This window comes from Delphinapterus leucas, chromosome 6, assembly GCF_059928025.1.
Source record: "Delphinapterus leucas isolate spDelLeu-1000000601 "Yukka" chromosome 6, BTC_Dleu_Yukka2, whole genome shotgun sequence".
NCBI classification, from domain to species: Eukaryota; Metazoa; Chordata; class Mammalia; order Artiodactyla; family Monodontidae; genus Delphinapterus; species Delphinapterus leucas.
Genome location: NC_143134.1, coordinates 82,190,316 through 82,209,324, shown reverse-complemented (window position 1 = coordinate 82,209,324; position 19,009 = coordinate 82,190,316). Strand labels below are relative to the sequence as shown.

The window sequence follows — 19,009 nt, the reverse complement described above, 5'->3', positions numbered from 1 at the left end:
AGAGGGAAGTTCAGAGTAATACAGGCCTTCTTTAAGAAAGAAGAAAAATCTCAAATAACCTAACCCACCACCTAAAAGAATCAGAAAAAGAAGAACAAACTATACCTAAAGTTAGCAGAAGACCAGAGGGGAAACAAATAAAATAGAGATTAAAAAAAAAATAGAAAAAAATCAGTAAAACCAAGAGCTGGGTCTTTGAAAGGGTAAACAAAATTGACACACCTCTGAGCAGGCTCACCAAGAACAAAAGAGACAAGACCCAAATAAACAAAATAAGAAATGAAAGAGAATAAATCACAACTGATACTGCAGAATTACAAAAAACCATAAAAGAATACTATGAATGATTATATGTCAACCAATTTGACAACCTAGAGGAAATGGACAACTTTCTAGAAACATACAGCCCACCCAAATGGAATCAAGAAAAAATAGATAACTTGAACAGACTGATCACTAGAAGTGAAACAGAATCTGTAATGAAACAAACTCCCTACAAACAGAAGTCCAGGGCCAGATGGCTTCACAGGTGAATTCCACCAAACATACAAAGAAGAACTTATAGCAATCCTCAAACTCTTCCAAAAGACTGAAGAGGAAGTAACACTCCAAAAGACATTCTGTGAAGCCAACATCACCGTGATACCAAAACCAGACAAAGACACCACCAAAAAGAAAATTATAGGCCAATATCTTTGTTGAATATAGATGCAAAAATTCTCACCAAAATATTAGCAAACTGAATTCAACAATACATAAAAAAGATCATACACCACAACCAAGTGGGATTCATCCTAAGTTCACAAGGATGGTTCAACAAATACAAATCAATCAATTTGATACACCATATCAACAAAAGAAAAAACAAAAACCACAGGATCATCTCAATACATGCAAAAAAGCATTCAATAAAATTCAACATCCATTCATGATAAAAACTCTTACCAAAGTGGGTATAGAGAGAATATATCTCAACATAATAAGAGCTATTTATGACAAACCCACAGCCAATATAATACTCAGAAGAATTCCTGCTAATATGTAGAACAAGACAAGGATGCCCACTCTTATCACTTCTCTTCAACATAGTACTGGAAGTCCTAGCCACAGCAATCAGACAGGAAAAAGAAATAAAAGGTATTCAAATTAGTAGGGAAGAGGTAAAGTTGTCATTATATGCAGGTGACATGATACCATATACAGAAAACCCTAAAGACTCCACAAAAAAAACCTACTAGAACTGATAAAAGAATTCAGCAAGGTAGCAGGATACAAGATTAGCATACAGAAATTGGTTGCATTTCTTTACACTAACAATGAAATATCAGAAGGGGAATGTAAACAAACAATTCCTTACAAAATAGCATCAAAAAATAAAATACGTAGGAATAAACTTCACACAGGAGGTTAATGACTCATATGCTGAAAAGTACAAAACATTAATAAAGTAAACTGAAGATGATTCAAAGAAATGGAAAGATATCCCATGCTTTTGGATTGGAAGAATATTGTTAAAATGGCCATACTACCCAAAGCAATCTACAGATTTAATGAGATCCTTATCAAATTATCCATGACATTTTTCACAGAACTAGAACAAATAATCCTAAATTTTATATAGAACCATAAAAGACCCAGAATTGCCAAAGAAATCCTGAAGAAAAGAACACAGCAGGAGGCATAACCCTCCCAGAATTCACAGTACTACAAAGCTACAGTAAACAAAACAGTGTGATACTGACACAAGGACATATGGATCAACAGAACAGAATAGACAGCCCAGAAATAAACTCACACAACTATGGTTAATTAATCTTCGACAAAGGAGGGAAGAATATACAATGGAGAAAAGACAGTATCCTTAGCAAATGGTGTTGGGAAAATTTGGACAGCCGCACGTAAATCGATGAATTTGGAACATACTCTCACACCATACACAAAAATAAACTCAGAATGGCTTAAAGACTTAAATATGAGACATGACACCATAAAACTCCTAGAAGAGAATATAGGAAAACATTCTCTGACATAAATCATACCAATGTTTTCTTAGGTCAGTCTACCAAGGCAATAGAAATAAAAGCAAAAATAAACAAATGGGACCTAATCAAACTTACAACCTTTTGTACAGCAAAGGAAACCATAAACAATATGGAAAGACAACCTATGGACTGGGAGAAAATATTTGCAAATGATGCGACTGACAAGGGCTTAATTTCCAAAATATACAAACAGCTCATACAACTCAGTAACAATAGCAACAAAAAAACCAAAACCACTGTAAATCAAAAAATGGGCAGAAGACCTAAGTAGACATTTCTCCAAAGAAGATATACACATGGCCAACAGGCAGATGAAAAGATGCTCAGCATCACTAATTACTAGAGAAATGTAAGTCAAAACTACAACAAGGTAGCACCTCACACTAGTCAGAATGGCTATCATTAGAAAGTCTACAAATAAATTCTGGAAAGGGTGTGGAGAGAAGGGAACCCTCCTATACTGTTGGTGGGAATGTAAATTGGTACAGCCACTATGGAAAACAGTATGGGGGTTCCTCAAAAAACTAAAACTGGAGTTTCTATATGATCCTGCAATCCACTCCTGGGCATATATCTGGAGAAAACTATAATTTGAAAAGATACATGCACCCCAATGTTCAATGCAACACTGTTTACAACAGCCAAGACATGGAAACAACCTAAGCGTCCATCAACAGAGGAATGGATAAAGAAGATGTGGTAGGTATATACAATGGAATATTACTCAGCCATAAAAAAGAATGACATAATGCCATTTGCAGCAACATGGATGGACCTAAAGATTATCATACTAAGTGAGGTAAGTCAGAAAGAGAAAGACAATCCCATACAATATCACTTATATGTGGAATCTAAAAGATGACACCAATGAACTTACCTATGAAACAGAAACAGACTCACAGACATAGAGAACAGACCTGTGGTTGCCAAGGGGTAGGGGGGAGTTTAGGATTAGTAGATGCAAACTATTATATATAGAATGCATAAACAACAAGGTCCTACTGTATGGCACAGGGAACTATATTCAGTATCCTGTGATAAACCATAATGGAAAAGAATATGAAAAAGAATACATGTATGTATAACTGAGTCACTTTACTGTACAGCAGAAATTAACACAACATTGTAAATCAACTATACTTCAATATCATTTTTTTAATTAAATAAAAGAAAAAAATGGGCAAAGGAATTTAATAGACAGTTCTCAAAAAAACTATACAGAAACAGCCAATAAATACATGAAAAGATGCTCAACATCATTAGCCATCAGGGAAGTGCAAATCAAAACCACAGTGAGATACTACTTTACACTCATTTAGGATGGCTGTAATCAAAAGGACAGAGAAGTGTTGGCAAGGGTGTAGCTAAATGGAAAACTCACACAATGCTGGTGGGAATGTAAAATGATGCAGCTGCTTTGGAAAACAGTCTGTCAATTCCTCAAAAAGTTAAATATAGAGTTACCATGTGAGGCAACAATTCCACTCCTAGGTATATAAACCCAAGAAAACTTGAAACTTGTCCATACAAAATACTGTCCATTAATTTTCATAGCAGCATTTTTCATAGTAGCAAAAAAGTGGAAACAAACCAAAAATATCCATCATCTGATGAATGCGCAAACAAAATGTGGTGTATCCATACAATGAAATATTTGGCAATAAAAAAGAATGAAGCACTAATTCATGCTATACCATGGATGAACCTTGAAAATATCATGCCTATTAGTAAAAGAAGCCAGACAGAAAAGGCCACATATTATATGATTCCATTAATATGAAATGCCCCAAACAAATTCTTAGAAATAGAAAGTAAATTAGTGGGACTCCCCTGGTGGCGCAGTGTTAAGAATCCACCCCCAATGCGGGAGACATGGGTTTGATCCCTGGGAAGATCCCACATACCATGGAGCAGCTAAGCCAGTGTGCCACAACCACTGAGCCTGCACTCTAGAGCCCGCGAGCCACAACTACTGAAGCCCATGCACCTAGAGCCCGTTCTCCACAAGAGAAGCCACTGCAACGAGAAGCCCGCAAACCACAACGAAGAGTAGCCCCCGCGCGCCGCAGCTAGGGAGAGCCCACGCGCGCAGCAACGAAGACCCAACGCAGCCATAAATAAATAAATAAATAATTTTTTTTAAAAAAAGAAAGAAAGTAAAATAGTTTTTACCAGACACTGGGGAGAGGGAGCAATGGGGAGTGACTGCTAATGGGTATTAGTGTTTCCTTTATGGGGTGTTAAAATGTTCTGTAATTAGGTAATGATAACTGTTGTACAAGCTTGTAAATATACCATGTGGATTTGGTATACAATACAATGTGACAAAAAAGTGAATTGTACACTTTAATGGGTGCATTGTATGGTACGTGCATTATACCTCAATAAAGCTATTTTAAAACAGAAGATAAAATAAAGACACTCCCAGATAAAAACAAAATTGTTAATGCTGTTTCTTTTTCAATACTGTGATTGCTGACATTTTTGTATTATTCTTTAGTGTCTCTCGGCATGAAGTTTTCTACTGAACATGTGTTATTTTAACAATCCCAAAATATATATATTAATGAAAAAAACTACCTTTCTAAAAATACAAAAGGACAAATTAAACCACAGTGCTCTTTACAAAATACTGTATGACTAAATTCCAATCTCACAGTGAAATATTTTCTTACAGATAAGAGAAAATAAATTAATACTTACTTAACTGCTTGCGCTCCTGGTCTTTGCACAATCAAAGTGCTAAATTCTTCCACTACAATATCTAACAGTTCAGATTTTTGTTGTTGTTCTCTTAGAATAATAGACATACTTTTCAAGTGAACAAAAAACTTCATGGCTTCAAACTAGAGTATATTCAGAGGAATAAAATGAAAAAAATTATCTATATGTATATATATATATACATACAACAAATACTATTTATATAGTTTATTCTTTCCAAAAACCAGAAAAATACTTCAAACACAACCCTTCGTATATTAAAGGATCACCACATAACACTAAAAAGTAGGGGACAATTTTCATCCCTACCTTGGAAACTAAAATAAATGCAATATTTATAGACTCAAAGAAAGATGACAGAACAACTCAGTAACGTATATTTCTGAAAGGATTAAAAATAGGCATATCTATCACTAAATGCTCAGGTATAAGGCAAGAAAACATTTTACTGTTTTTGGCAAGGTTGGATCAACTGCTGTTTCACTATAGCCAATTGCTTCATATAGTAAAGTTTTTTCTTCAGGTGTCAACATTTCTTCAAGACCTAAAAATCATAAAGAAGTGTTTTATGTTCTTAACTGCTAACAAGATAAAATCGACCCAAAATTTAGCTGCTTTTAATAAATTAAATGCAAATTTTACTCTCTTTTTATAATACTTTTAAGAAATTATATTCACTGAATGCTAGATGGCATTGCCAATTTTAGAAGGTTTATTCTCCCATAATATAAATTGCTAAATACATAAATTTAGCAATATAAATTTCTAAATATTTGTATTAAGCACACAAAATAGATACCTGTATTAGGCACTTAATGGCATTGTGTTAAGCAACATACTTAGTGTACAAAGTAGGTAATATTAATACCATTTCTCCACACTTTATTACAGATGATGAAATTGAGGTTTAGAGAGCTTAAATAATATGCCAGGGCCACACTGCTAATAAACGATAGATCTAGGATGTAAACCTAAGCCCCTAAGCCTCCATGGTCTTAAGCATTTTGTTGGGAAGCAAAAATCTTTCCAACACATAATTTCGATAAAAATTTACAGTGGTTTATACCCTTTCGGAATTTTTATTTTATCTATGACTGTGCTATACGCACTTACTAAATCCTCTAGACATAATGCTCTTTTGCAAGCATTAGTAAGATTTTAACATTTATTTTATTTGATTTTTATTTAACACATATATTTACAATATTTAATAGTAATATTACTGATAATAATAAGAATTATAATAAATAAATAAATAAATAAGACTTAAAATGTCTATTTTAATGAAAGAGAAAATTTCCTGCAAAACTTAATTTCACACCTGATGGTTAGCTACACTACCATAGCCTGATGATTAACTGCACTACTATAAAATGAAATGGACATACTTCCAGGTTTAAGATCTGGTTGTTGTTTAGTATATGATTCTGACCAAGTCCACAGCCAGCTAAACCATCCTTTATTATCCTCTGACTCTTGTGCTCCTTCTCTGAAAATCCTGTATCCAGCTTTCTTTACCTAAAATGAATAAATTTACAAATAAATGACAAATTATCCTTTATTTAGTAATCTAAAGAAACAGGATGATATTTCTATAACTTATCTACTTTAGTGAATAAGTGTAAACAATAATCACACTGACAATAAAACATAGTAACCACAACATTGGCCAAACATCAGAATTTAGGATTACTAGGTACTTAGCACCACTGTCTTATAAGCAATGGTAATGGGGGGAAAAAAATTGGCTTTCACCTTCATATGAACTCTCAGTATTTGATAAGCCCAATTAGTTAGAAAGAATTTTTTTCCCATAGAACCTGTCTGGTTTAAATACATGTAGCAAAACAGTGCATCAAATTTTCTTATAATAGAAATAAGCAAATTTGAACCCTTTTTAGGAAACAGTATATTACAGCACAATACCAGTAACATCACAACATCTATCAAATCTGTATAAATTCTAGATTTATTTTTACTAATTGAAAGACAATCTGGAATTACCTCAACTTCTGCCTGTTGTCTTGCTATAGTTATATTAAATACATCCAAAGTCTTTTCCAACTCCTAAAAATACAAATAAAGTGTGTTTACATAAATAACTTTATACAAATAATTTTCATATATTCTCTATCAAATTGCTATACTAAAGAAGAGATAGGAAGCAGAAAACAGGTCAGCCATCAACATAATATTCCTGTTAAATTCTGAAAAGCAATGCTTGTATATACGTCACCTTGGAAATTAGTAATGATGGAACAACTTTCTCAACAAAGAAATCATACATGTCATGCATGTTAAGAGTTAGAATACTACAATATACACAGGCACGTACTAGAAGATAACATACATGCACTGTTTTAAATGACTTTTATTTGGGCTTTAACTACAGTTAAGGGTAAACACATTAGTGTCACTTTCAACTAAAAATACAATTATACGTCCTTCATATTACATGCACATTTCGTACGTCATCATTAAGATATATCAAGTAGATCTAGATACACTTAAAACTTGTTTTTAAATTTTATACTTTTCCAAGTATTTCAGTATAGCTACTGAAATAAATTTTATACTTTTCCAAGTATTTCAGTATAGCTACTGAAATAAACTGAGATAAGCTCAATCTTTCATCATATCTATACATTATTTCCATGATTACTTTTGAGAGCTTCATGCTCAAACCACTTTTAGTCCCAAAGAGAAACAGTGATGACCAACCATTACCTGGAAAACTTTACTCAGGGTTCTACAGTCCAGTAGACTTAGAGGGTTAAGGTTAAGATCCAAAACTAGGTAAGGAAATCTGTAACCACCAAAGCAGAAACCCAAGCATTCATAATAGCCTAGGTCTTCAGAAAGTCTTCTATTTCAAAAATAAAAATAAAACTCAATCTTAGGGAGTTTTTTGGAAATTGGTCTGGATTCATAATGATTCCATTACTTTTGAGAGACTAACTCTTCTTAGACTCCCTAAGCTGTACTTCATCCATCGGTAAAACAGTCCCGTCTAGAATATACCATAATGCTAAAAGATTAAGACTAATATTTAGAGAACTCAGGAGCCAGCTAATTAAACGTAAAGTTGCTGGTGAAGACCAGAAATGCCACAAGGATTAAGAGGAAAAAAAGCACTGTTTGAGCAAAAAATTCAGAAAAGTTCATACAAGAGATGGGATGTAAGCAAAACTTGAGGAATGAGTGAAACTGAGATAGAGATGAAGAAAGGCAGATGGAATGCATGAGCAGACTTGGCTATAAGTATAAGCATATACATATAGAAGACAGGAAATTTATTTGATTAATGCACAGTTAGATGGTAGCATAGGGAAAAATGGAGTGGTGACATAACATAAGGCTTTGAAACCAACACAGAGAAGACTGGAATCAATGGAGCAAATACTTTCTAGGCTTTTGAGGTTTGTAAATGTCATAATAATGTGAGGCTTCCAGTTACTATTTGCATAAACCCAAATCTCTCCAGATTGAGGAGAATCTCAAATTCCAAATGCACACAGGAAAACATCACCAGGGTTTGTAACATCCAATAGAAGTTAAGGAGTATGAAAAAGTCTAGTAAGTAAAAGAGACAGAGAATGATCAGTACAAATTAGAACAGATAAGTAGGGACTGTTAGTCACTAAAGACTGAGGAGTTAAGTAGTACAAAATATTTAACAAATTTTTTAAATGCTAACCTCCAAAGAGTTGAGAAGTTCACCAGACGGCTTCTTACTTGTTAGCTTTTTTTTATACAGTTCTTTATATTGCTTCATTTTTTGCCTATGTTTTCTTATATGCTTCCATGACCACATCCGTAAGTGGGGCCGAACATTTACTTCAAGAATACCACGTATAGCATAAACCCACCTAGTTAAAAAATAAAAACAAAAACCCTACGCTTAAAAACAGTCTCAGACCAACAGTATAAAATATAACTGATACTGCTTCTACTCTAACAGCATACATAATACAGAGACTATGAAAATGGTATATTATCTGGGCACTTGCTTCTTCCCAGCCCTATTAGTAATTAACAATACACTATTTAGTCTTATCTCTTTCCTAAATGAAAATAATCAAAATCACTGAATTTTGTTACAATAAATATAGTTCTACAGAAAAACTATTAAAGTATTAATTGGCAACTAGGACTTCAGCCACTTCAATAGTAATTAAAATAGTCAACTGAAAGAGTAATTGCAACTTCTAGAAACTAGGAAAGAGCTTAATAACTGGAAAAATAAGACTTTTGAATTTTAAAAAGGGGTTGCACTTTATAGACTACCATAACCCTTTCAGGTTTATAATAGGTTTAATATGTCTGATACCAAAGTTTGAAAACTAAAAAAAGACACGGTTAGAAAACAAATTGGGATATGTTTCTTAATAATTCCAAAAATACAGTAAATGAATGGAATGCTAGTATTTCCAGTTGTAAATTCATTATAAAGAATCCTTTAACTTAATTTTACTCATGTAATAAGCAAAAGCCACTACAAGTGTTTCAAGACAAATATTACATTATAGTTTCTATCACCCCTTAAAGAGTATCTTAAAAAGTCAAGAAATTCACTTTTATACCGTATTTTTTAAATCTTAAAAAACATAGATTGAGCAATTCCACTGGGTATCTACCTGAAGAAAATGAAAACACTAATTCAAAAAATATATGCACTCCCATGTTCACTGCAGCATTATTTACAAGAGCCAAGGTATGGAAACAACCAAGTGCCCATTGATGGATGAATGGATCAAGAAAATGTGTGTATATATATACACACAATGAAATGTTATTTAGCCATAAAAGGAATAAAATCTTGCCATTTGTGACAACACGAATGGCTACTGAGGGCATTATGCTAACTGAAATAAGTCAGACAAAGAGAAAGACAAATACTGTATGATCTCACTTATATATTGAATTTAAAAAAATGAGCTCATAGATCCCGAGAATACACTGGTGGTAGCCAGAGGCAGTGGGTCGGGGATGCTCAAAATGGGTGAAGGGGATCCAGAAAACTTCCAGTTATAAAATAAATAAGTCATGGAGATATAATGTACAGCATGGCAACTACAGTTAATAATACTGTATGGCATATTTGAAAGTTGCTAAGAGAATAGATCTTATAAGTTCTTAGAACAAAAAAAATAGTTTTGTTAACTATGCATGATATTGGATGTTAACTAGACTTATTGTGGTGATCATTTTGCAATATATACCAATATCGAATCATTATGTCATATGCCTGAAACTAATATATGTCGGTTATACTTCAATTTGAAAAAATTTAAGGCATATTACCATTCTTTGGCATGGTAGTGGAGAGGTACATCAGGTTTGAATTTCCTATATGGTAGATTTTGCGTCATCATATCAACCGATTCAAGAAGTTCCATAAGACTGAAATACTGAAGAATGAAAAAAATTAAAGTTCTTAAATGTTTCAGATTTTTTGTTTAATTGTCAAAGATAAAAGTTAAATTATTGACTTTTTTAAGGAAATGTTATCATATACCATTATGAGTTTTTGAAAAACATTTAAAATCTTAGCTCTCCTTTTATCAAACTATAACTCACAATTTAAAATTTCATTAAAAAAATCACCTGTGGTTTATTAAGTTCAATTGTTATGTCATGTAACTCAATATCCAGGCTTATTTTGGGGGCAGAAAAGTCAAAATCCAATCCACGGTTCATCTGAAGTTTGGCATTAGCAGATATGGGGCGAAATACTGGAAAATAACACAGATTTTTAAAAATTAAATTGAGTTTTTTTCAAGAGTCTCAAAGTGCTAAAGGAATCAAGTTGAAAATGCTGATTTTCATTTCTTATATACCCTTTCTACAGCTCCCAGATTTCCATACTACTATGATTTGATCATATGAACTGTCACTTAGTGTTGAAGAGTCTTTTATATTTTTCCTATCTATAATTCATATTGTCTTTTATGAGTACAATAAAAGCTAAGTGAACTCCTCAAAACAACAAAATAATCCTTACAAGCAGGAACACTCTCTAAAAGGCAAAACAGTCCAGTAAGACAATTTTAATAAAAGTATAGTTTTAAGGAATGAATATAATTAGAAATGCTAAGGGGAAAAATATTTTATTTAGCCACTGACTTTCATTATATAATTATAATTCCTGAATTTCGGGTCAGTGTCTCTGTATCCATCTGTCCCCCCTTTTAACTTGAAAAAAGAGAGGAGATAAAATGAGAGTTTATCCAAGATAACCTTCTTGGCTCAACTCATAATCTAAGATTTCTCTCAACCCTTTGTATTTAGTGCCAAAAAGAATAAGAATAATGCAGAGGGAGACCAGTAATAGCAGAACCTAGAAAGATATCAACCACTAAACTATAAGCTAATTTGTATACAAAGATAATATATTCCTCTTCTTTTAATCATCCCTCAGGCATAGCACTAAATTCAAAAATACTTTTTTTTTTTTTTGCGATACGCGGGCCTCTCACTGTTGTGGCCTCTCCCGTTGCCGAGCACAGGCTCCGGACGCACAGGCTCAGCGGCCATGGCTCACGGGCCCAGCCGCTCCGTGGCATGTGGGATCTTCCCAGACCGGGGCACGAACCCGTGTCCCGTGCATCGGCAGGCGGACTCTCAACCGCTGTGCCACCAGGGAAGCCCCCCAAAATGCTTTTAATTTGAATAGAACAAGAAGTTATTCATCAATAGGGGACCAGTTAAATTCATTACTCTATACAACAGAATACTATACAGTTAAAAATGAGAAAAATTTATATGTACATAAATGGAAGGATATTGAAAGAGAAAGTTTAGAAAGTGTATGTATAAAGCAATAAAACCAGTATTTGAAAAGTAAAATTATTCCTCTCCTCCAGCTTTAACTCTTGTATACCCACTATACCCTCCTTGGTTACAATAATTTATCCATCCCTGGGCTTCACCCCCTCCTATCTCTCTCAGATTTTAGCTCCTGGCAACTCTAATTTCTGGATTATTTCAATATACAAATGATCGTTCCAATACCATAGCCTCTCAGTTCCTTGGACTCTTCCCCCCTCACCTCATCCACTAGACCTTATCATACCGATATCCACAACCTCTCAATAAACTCAGGCTCAAGAATCCAACTCTCCTACCACCACCATCTATCTCTCTAGTAATCCAATACCAAACCTCAAGTCTTAAGGGAACTACCATTCATTGATCCTCTATCTTTGCTCTGTCTTTCACTTCTGCTTCATGTCCTCAGCTCTCTCCCTACCCTGTTGACAGTTATTTCAGTCATTCCCTTGCATTCACCCTTTAACTCCTTGGCCCTTCTCACTTTGTTAATACTTACTAGGCAAAACTCGAATTCTGAATAAAGCCACTCTATTTACTCCATACCTCTATTTACTCCACACCTCTATTTACTCCACATCAATACCTATGCAGCTGTATGTGGTTGGGAAAAAACAAAATCACACTGATTGGTCTCACATTAATGTCATAAATCTCAAGTAGGTACTTAATGTTGTTGACTAATCACACAACATTCTTTTAGTCCAGGGATAGGCCAAACCTATACCACAGCCTGTTTTTGTATAGCAAGTGAGCTACGAATGATTTTTTTTTTTTTTTGCAGTATGTGGGCCTCTCACTGTTGCGGCCTCTCCCGTTGCGGAGCACAGGCTCCAGACGCGCAGGCTCAGTGGCCATGGCTCACAGGCCCAGCCACTCTGCAGCATGTGGGATCTTCCCGGACTGGGGCACGAGCCCACATCCCCTGCGTCGGCAGGTGGACTCTCAACCACTGCGCCACCAGGGAAGCCTAGGAATGATTTTTATACTTTTAAAGGGTTGTTTAAAAGAAACAGAAAAATATGTGACAGAGACTATACATAACCTATAAAATGTAAAATGTTTGTTTACTACATGGCCCTTTGCAAAAGGAAAATTAGCCAAACCCTACTCTGGCCCAGTGGTTCTCAAACTGTAGTATTCATCAAAATCACTAGGACAGCTTGTTAAAAACAGATTGCTAAGCTTCACTCTCAGATGTTCTGATTCAGTATGTCTGGGATGGGCCCTGGAATTTATATTTCTAACACGTTTCCAAGTGATACTGATGTTGCTAGTCTAAACAGCACTTTGATAATACTGCTCTCATCAATTCATTCTCTCATTCCCCTACATGGCTATCTCATAGCCCCTCCTCCATCTGAAAACCTCTAATTCCTCAGATAGTTTAAAAAAAAAAAAGAGTTCAGAAGAAAAAAACCCCATTAACTCCAATCACCATATTTACTTGTTCACCCAACACTAAGACTTCCTTCCTTCCTTCCTTCCTCCCTCCCTCCCTTCCTTCCTTCCTTCCTTCCTTCCTTCCTCCCTCCCTCCCTCCCTCCCTCCCTCCTTCCTTCCTTCCTCTTCCTCCCTCCCTCCCTCCCTCCCTTCCTCCCTTCCTTCCTCCCTCCCTTCCTCCCTCCCTCCCTCCCTCCCTTCCTGGCTGTGTTGGGTCTTCGTAGCTGCATGCAGGCTTTAGTTGCAGCAAGCCAGCAGCTACTCCGCATTGCAATGCATGGGCTTCTTATTGTGGTAGCTTCTCTTGTTGCAGAGCACGGGCTCTAGGCGCACGGGCTCAGTAGTTGTGGCCTGTGGGCTCTAGAGTGCAGGCTCAGTAGTTGTGGCACATGGGCTTAGTTGCTCTGCGGAATGTGGGATCCTCCCAGACCAGGGCTCAAACCCGTGTCCCCTGCATTGGCAGGCGGATTCCTAACCACTGTGCCACCAGGGAAGTCCCGGACTTCTCTCCTATAATTGAAATCTATCTTATAAACAAACTGACCATGATCCTACCTGTGGCAAAGCACTCCACTTGTACACTAGATTCTACCCCCTTTCACCCATGTCAATACAGAAATAATCCCTTCTCTCTCTTATTTTTCATGTTCTATGGATCATTCCAATCTTAGCCTATTATAAACAAGATGCTATCTCTCCCATTAAATAAAAACACAAAAAACAAAACCAAAAAGAAATCCTTCATTCATCCTTCCCCCTCCAGCAAGTGTGCCAGTTATCAACTGATTGCCCATAACCTCCAGATCACCCTTCCCTGCCTGCTCTAAAACCTAGATTTGGGTCCTTTAAATAGTTTTTCTTTACCAGCTAGCATAATGTTAATCTTTATCAGCAGAGGACACGGGAGAGATACTGCAGGAGCAAGGAGTTATGCTTCCTGGTTCTAATGTACTCATTCAGCAGACTCCTGCAGTGCCATGGTTCTGCAACACGCAGCTCCTAAAGAAAATGGCTTCTCCAGTGTCCAGGTCCTCCAGCACAACAGATTTCTTCAGCACCAGACTCCTCAGTACATGGCAGCTTGCACCATCCAACAGCCAGCAAATTCTCTCAGTACGCTGCTAAGGCAGTTTTATAGAGTGGAGTGCCTTCTGGAGACAACTCTCCATGAGGCTCCCTTAAGGGTCTGTTTCCCTAAAGTTCCTGAATGAGAATTTACAGGTTTAACTGGCAGGGCACCACAGACTTTCCTGCCTCCTAGTGACCCATGGCCACACCCTTTCCAACAAGTTCTAGATCTCAGTGCTGAGGGAGGTAGACTCTCTTCTTTGGACACTCCACCTAAGTCCTAGGGTAAGGGCTGTTCCTTCTATCTACTATTCTTATATTCTTTAGAGTTCTCTTTACTTTTTACTAGCCAATCCCTTGTTACTCTAATCCCCTGTTATATTTAGTAATTCTTCATAAATACTTTCCCTGCTCAAATTAGTATGTGGTTTCCCTTTCCTCATCAGACTCTGACTGAAACAGCCAGAAATAACAGTAGGGTAAAGGAGAAATAAGACAAATTTGAAGTGACAGATTTGAGAATCATCAACACACATGACACAGAAAAGTGTTTTGCTTCTGCATATATATGATAAATATATTTAATTTTGTGGGAAAATTAACATGAAATATCACAGTGACATCAACAATATTCATTTAAAATTTATACTGATTACTTTAATTGTACATTTATTTTATGAAATGTACTTACCAAAATCATAACCTTCTGGAATAATACTTTCATCAACAATACCATTCCTCAGGCTGTCCTATTAAAAGACAAATTGATTTTATTTATATTCGTGTCAATATACCTTTATTCTACAAAATCCTATTATATGCAAAAGAAAAATGCCTAAAAGCAATTAAAAAAAAACTCAAACTTAGCAGAACTTAGCTAAGAAAATATTAAAATGGTTAGACACTATCTCATTAAACTACTATTATATAAGACTGCTCTAGAAATTTTTAGGATATGTGTTTATATATATGTGTACAAGCACATACACAAAATTTGACAGAATTCAACATTTATGAAAAAAACTCTCAACAAAGTGGGTACAGAGTTAACGTATCTCAACATAATGAAGGCCATAGATGACAAGCCCACAGCTATCATCATACTCAAGGGTGAAAAGTTGAAAGCTTCTCCTCTAATATCAGGAATAAGACAAAGAAGCCCACTTTCACCAGTTTTATTCAACAGAATATTAGAAGTCCTAGCCAGAGAAATTAGGTAAGAAAAATAAAGGCATACAAATTGGAAAGGAAGAAGTAAAACTGTCACTATTTGCAGATGACATAATAATATAAATAGAAAACCCTAAAGATTCCACCAAAAACTGTTAAAACTAATACTAAATGAATTAAATAAAGTTGCAGGATATAAAAATCAATATATGGAAAACTGAGGTGTTTCTATACACTAATAACAAACTATCAGAAAGAGAAATTAAGAAAAAAATTCCATTTACAATTGCATCAAAATGTAACAATAAATTTCACCATGGTGAAAGACTTGTACCCTGAAAATGATAAGGCACTGAGGAAAGAAAATGAAAAGGACAATAACTGATGGAAAGACATTCCATGCTCATGGATTTGAATAATTATCATTGTTAAAATGTCCATATTACCCAAAGCAATCTACAGATTCAATGCAATCACCATCAAAATACCAACTGCATTTTTCACAGAAATAGAAAAAACAATACTAAAATTTGTATGGAACCACAAAGGAACCCAAATAGCCAAAGCAATCTTGAGAAAGAAGAACAAAGCTGGAGCCGTCATGCTCCCTGATTTCTAACTAAATTACAAAGCTTTAGTAATCAAAACAATATGGTACTGGCATAAAAACAGATACAGATCAACAGAATAGAACAGATAACCCAGAAATCCCATGCATATATGATATGGTCAGTTAAAAAAGGAGCCAAGAATATACAATGGGGAAAGGACAGTCTCTTCAATAAATGGTGTTGGGAAAACTTGACAGCCATATGCGAAAGAATGAAATTGCACTACTACCTTACATGATAAATGAAAATAACTCAAAATGGATTAAAGACTTGAACATAAGACCTGAAACCATAAAAATTCCTAGAAGAAAACAGGTGGTAATTTCCTTGACATCTGTTTTGGTGATGATTTTTTGGACTGGACAACAAAAACAAAGGCAACAAAAGCAAAAATAAACAAATATGACTACACCAAATTAAAGGCTTCTGCACAGCAAAGGAAACCATCAATTACATGAAAAGGGAACCTTATGAATGAAAGAAAATATATGCAAATCATATACCTGATAAGGGGTTAATATCTGAAATATATAATGAACCCATATAACTCAAAACCAAAAAAATAAACCATCCAATTAAAAAATGGGCAGAATACCTGAAAAGACATTTTTCAAAGAAGAAATACAGATGGCTAACAGATACATTAAAAGATGCTCAACAGCACTAATCATTAGAGAATGCAAATCAAAACCACAAAGAGATACCACCTCATACTTGTTAGAATGGCTATTTTCAAAAAGACAAAAAATAACAAATGTTGGTGAGAATGTGAAGAAAAGAGAACCCTTCTGCTCTGGTGGTGGGATGCAAATTGGTGCAGACACCATGGAAAACAATAGCGGAGCCTCAAAAAATTAAAAATAGAACTACCATATGATCCAACAGTTCCACTTCTGAGCACTTTCCTGAAGAAAACAAAAGCACTGACTTGAAAACATATTTGTACCATGTTCACTGCAGCATTATTTATAATAGCCAAGATATGGAAACAACCTAAATGTCCTTCAAAAGGTGAATGAAGAAAATGTTTTACACACACACAATGGAATATCACTCAGCCATAAAAAAGAATGAAATTGTGTCATTTGTGACAACACAAATGGACCATGAAATAGCTCAGAGAAAAACAAATACTGTATTATCTCACTTCATGTGCAATTTAGGGAAAAAAGACAAACTCATAGATACAGAGAACACACTGGTGGTTGCCACAGGTGGGGAGTGGGGATGGGCAAAATTGATGAAGGGAGTCAAAAGGTCCAAACTTCAGTTATAAAATAATTATTATGTCATGTGGATGTAATGTACAACAGGCGACTGTAGTTAATAATACTGTATTGCATATTTGAAAGTTGCTAAGAGTAAATCTTAAAAGTTCTCATCACAAGAAAAAAAACTGTGTAACCGTGTATGGTGATGGATGTTAACTAGACTTACTGTGGTGATCATTTTGCAATATATACAAATATCAAAACATTATGTTGCATACATGTAACTAATAAATGCTACATGTCAATTATACAAAAAAAGGCATGTATTTATATGTTTCTGTACAGACACATATATATTCACCTATTTCTGCTAATGGATTTTGCCTAAGGAAAAAAAGGACAACTGACTACAATATGTCAGATAAATGACAATGAATAAAACCTTATGCAAAATATGATACCAACAAAAGTGTATATGCATATATCAAAAAAATTTACTCACCAATGATTCATCATAATTACTAAGATAAAACATCTGAGACTTCACATTCCAATAGGCAAAAAGGTTATCCAATAGGATTAACTGAAAATAAATCAATTTTATTATAAGCCTCATTTTCATTGAAGATTCTTTAACATATGCTTTTTTCAGAATCTCAAATAATTGGTCATATAACAGTTAAGCAAGTAAACACAATTCACAAAAATTCTTATCTATATATTATCATTTGCCTTCCTAATTAAAAGTATCTTTTGTCAAGCCCATGGGTTGAAAAAACATATTTATTTTACCTTACGAAATAGTTTCTCAGTTTCATCATGTAAACATGGAATCCAGTATTGATCAGTTGTCTGAAAAGGAAAATAAAAAGCAGTAAAAAACTGTCACTTGCATGTGAAATGGCAGAGTGATAAACAGAATCTATCATGCCCTAGACCAAGTTTCCATTAAAATGTCCTTGAAAACAACATTCAGGGGCTTCCCTGGTGGCGCAGTGGTTAAGAATCCGCCTGACAATGCAGGGGGCACAGGTTCGAGCCCTGGTCCGGGAAGATCCCACATGCCGCAGAGCAACTAAGCCCACGCACCACAACTACTGAGCCTGTGCTCTAGAGCCCACCAGCCGCAACTACTGAGCCCGTGTGCCACAACTACTAAAGCCTGCATGCCTAGAGCCTGTGCTCCACAACAAGAGAAACCACCGCAGTGAGAAGCCCACGCACCACAAAGAAGAGTAGCTCCCGCTTGCCGCAGCTAGAGAAAAAAAAACCACAGGCAGCAACGAAGACCCAATGCAGCCAAAAATAAAATAAATCAATTTTTAAAAATAATAATAATAACGTTCAGTCAAAGAATATTAACTGAATATTCTGCATTCAAGGATCTCATTGCTTGGTGGAAAAGCAAACTAGTAAACAAATTACAAACAGGTAAATGCCATTATGGAGGTTAAATACACAGTACTCAGGGACAACATGGTGGGAGCCTCATTCGCAGGGATGTGATGGCAAAAGTGATATCTAACCTAATAAGTGACTCATTAATAGAAATTATCAATTCTAAATTCAGTAGGGAATATGATTCGCGGTAGGAAGATATTTGAATATATGACATGTTCAAAGAAGTGAAATAGCCCAATATGGCCCAAGAACATATTCAAAACAATGGAAAGAGGTAAAATTAGGTATCTTACCTGGGGACAGGTTACAAAGGGATTATAAACTACTTTAAGACAAAACTATGGACTTTATTCTAAGAGCAATGAAAAGTCACTGAGGGGAATAAACTGATATCCGAAGCTTATGTTAAAAAGACGGTTTTCATTTTTTTTCTAGAGAACTAAATGGACTAGAACAGTGTTGCTCAAAGTTTTCACACAATTAGGATCACCTGGAAGGCTTTTTAAAC

The 19,009-nt window shown here is 35.2% G+C and overlaps 1 protein-coding gene across 7 annotated transcripts in view; it reads right to left on the bottom strand.

Moving 5' to 3' along the window:
- The window catches only part of VPS13A (vacuolar protein sorting 13 homolog A), a 273,758-nt gene that overhangs the window by 217,711 nt on the left and 37,038 nt on the right, over positions 1-19,009 (bottom strand). For all 7 annotated transcript variants that reach the window (XM_089913319.1, XM_089913320.1, XM_022573468.3 and 4 more), the window contains exons 8-17: positions 17,893-17,952; positions 17,603-17,683; positions 14,800-14,857; positions 10,374-10,501; positions 10,071-10,177; positions 8,464-8,635; positions 6,771-6,833; positions 6,155-6,284; positions 5,216-5,310; positions 4,746-4,888 (exon numbers count right to left, since the gene is read on the bottom strand). In XM_089913319.1, coding sequence (XP_089769445.1) covers positions 4,746-4,888; positions 5,216-5,310; positions 6,155-6,284; positions 6,771-6,833; positions 8,464-8,635; positions 10,071-10,177; positions 10,374-10,501; positions 14,800-14,857; positions 17,603-17,683; positions 17,893-17,952 — 1,037 coding nt within the window. The remainder of the gene's footprint in view (positions 1-4,745; positions 4,889-5,215; positions 5,311-6,154; positions 6,285-6,770; positions 6,834-8,463; positions 8,636-10,070; positions 10,178-10,373; positions 10,502-14,799; positions 14,858-17,602; positions 17,684-17,892; positions 17,953-19,009) is intronic.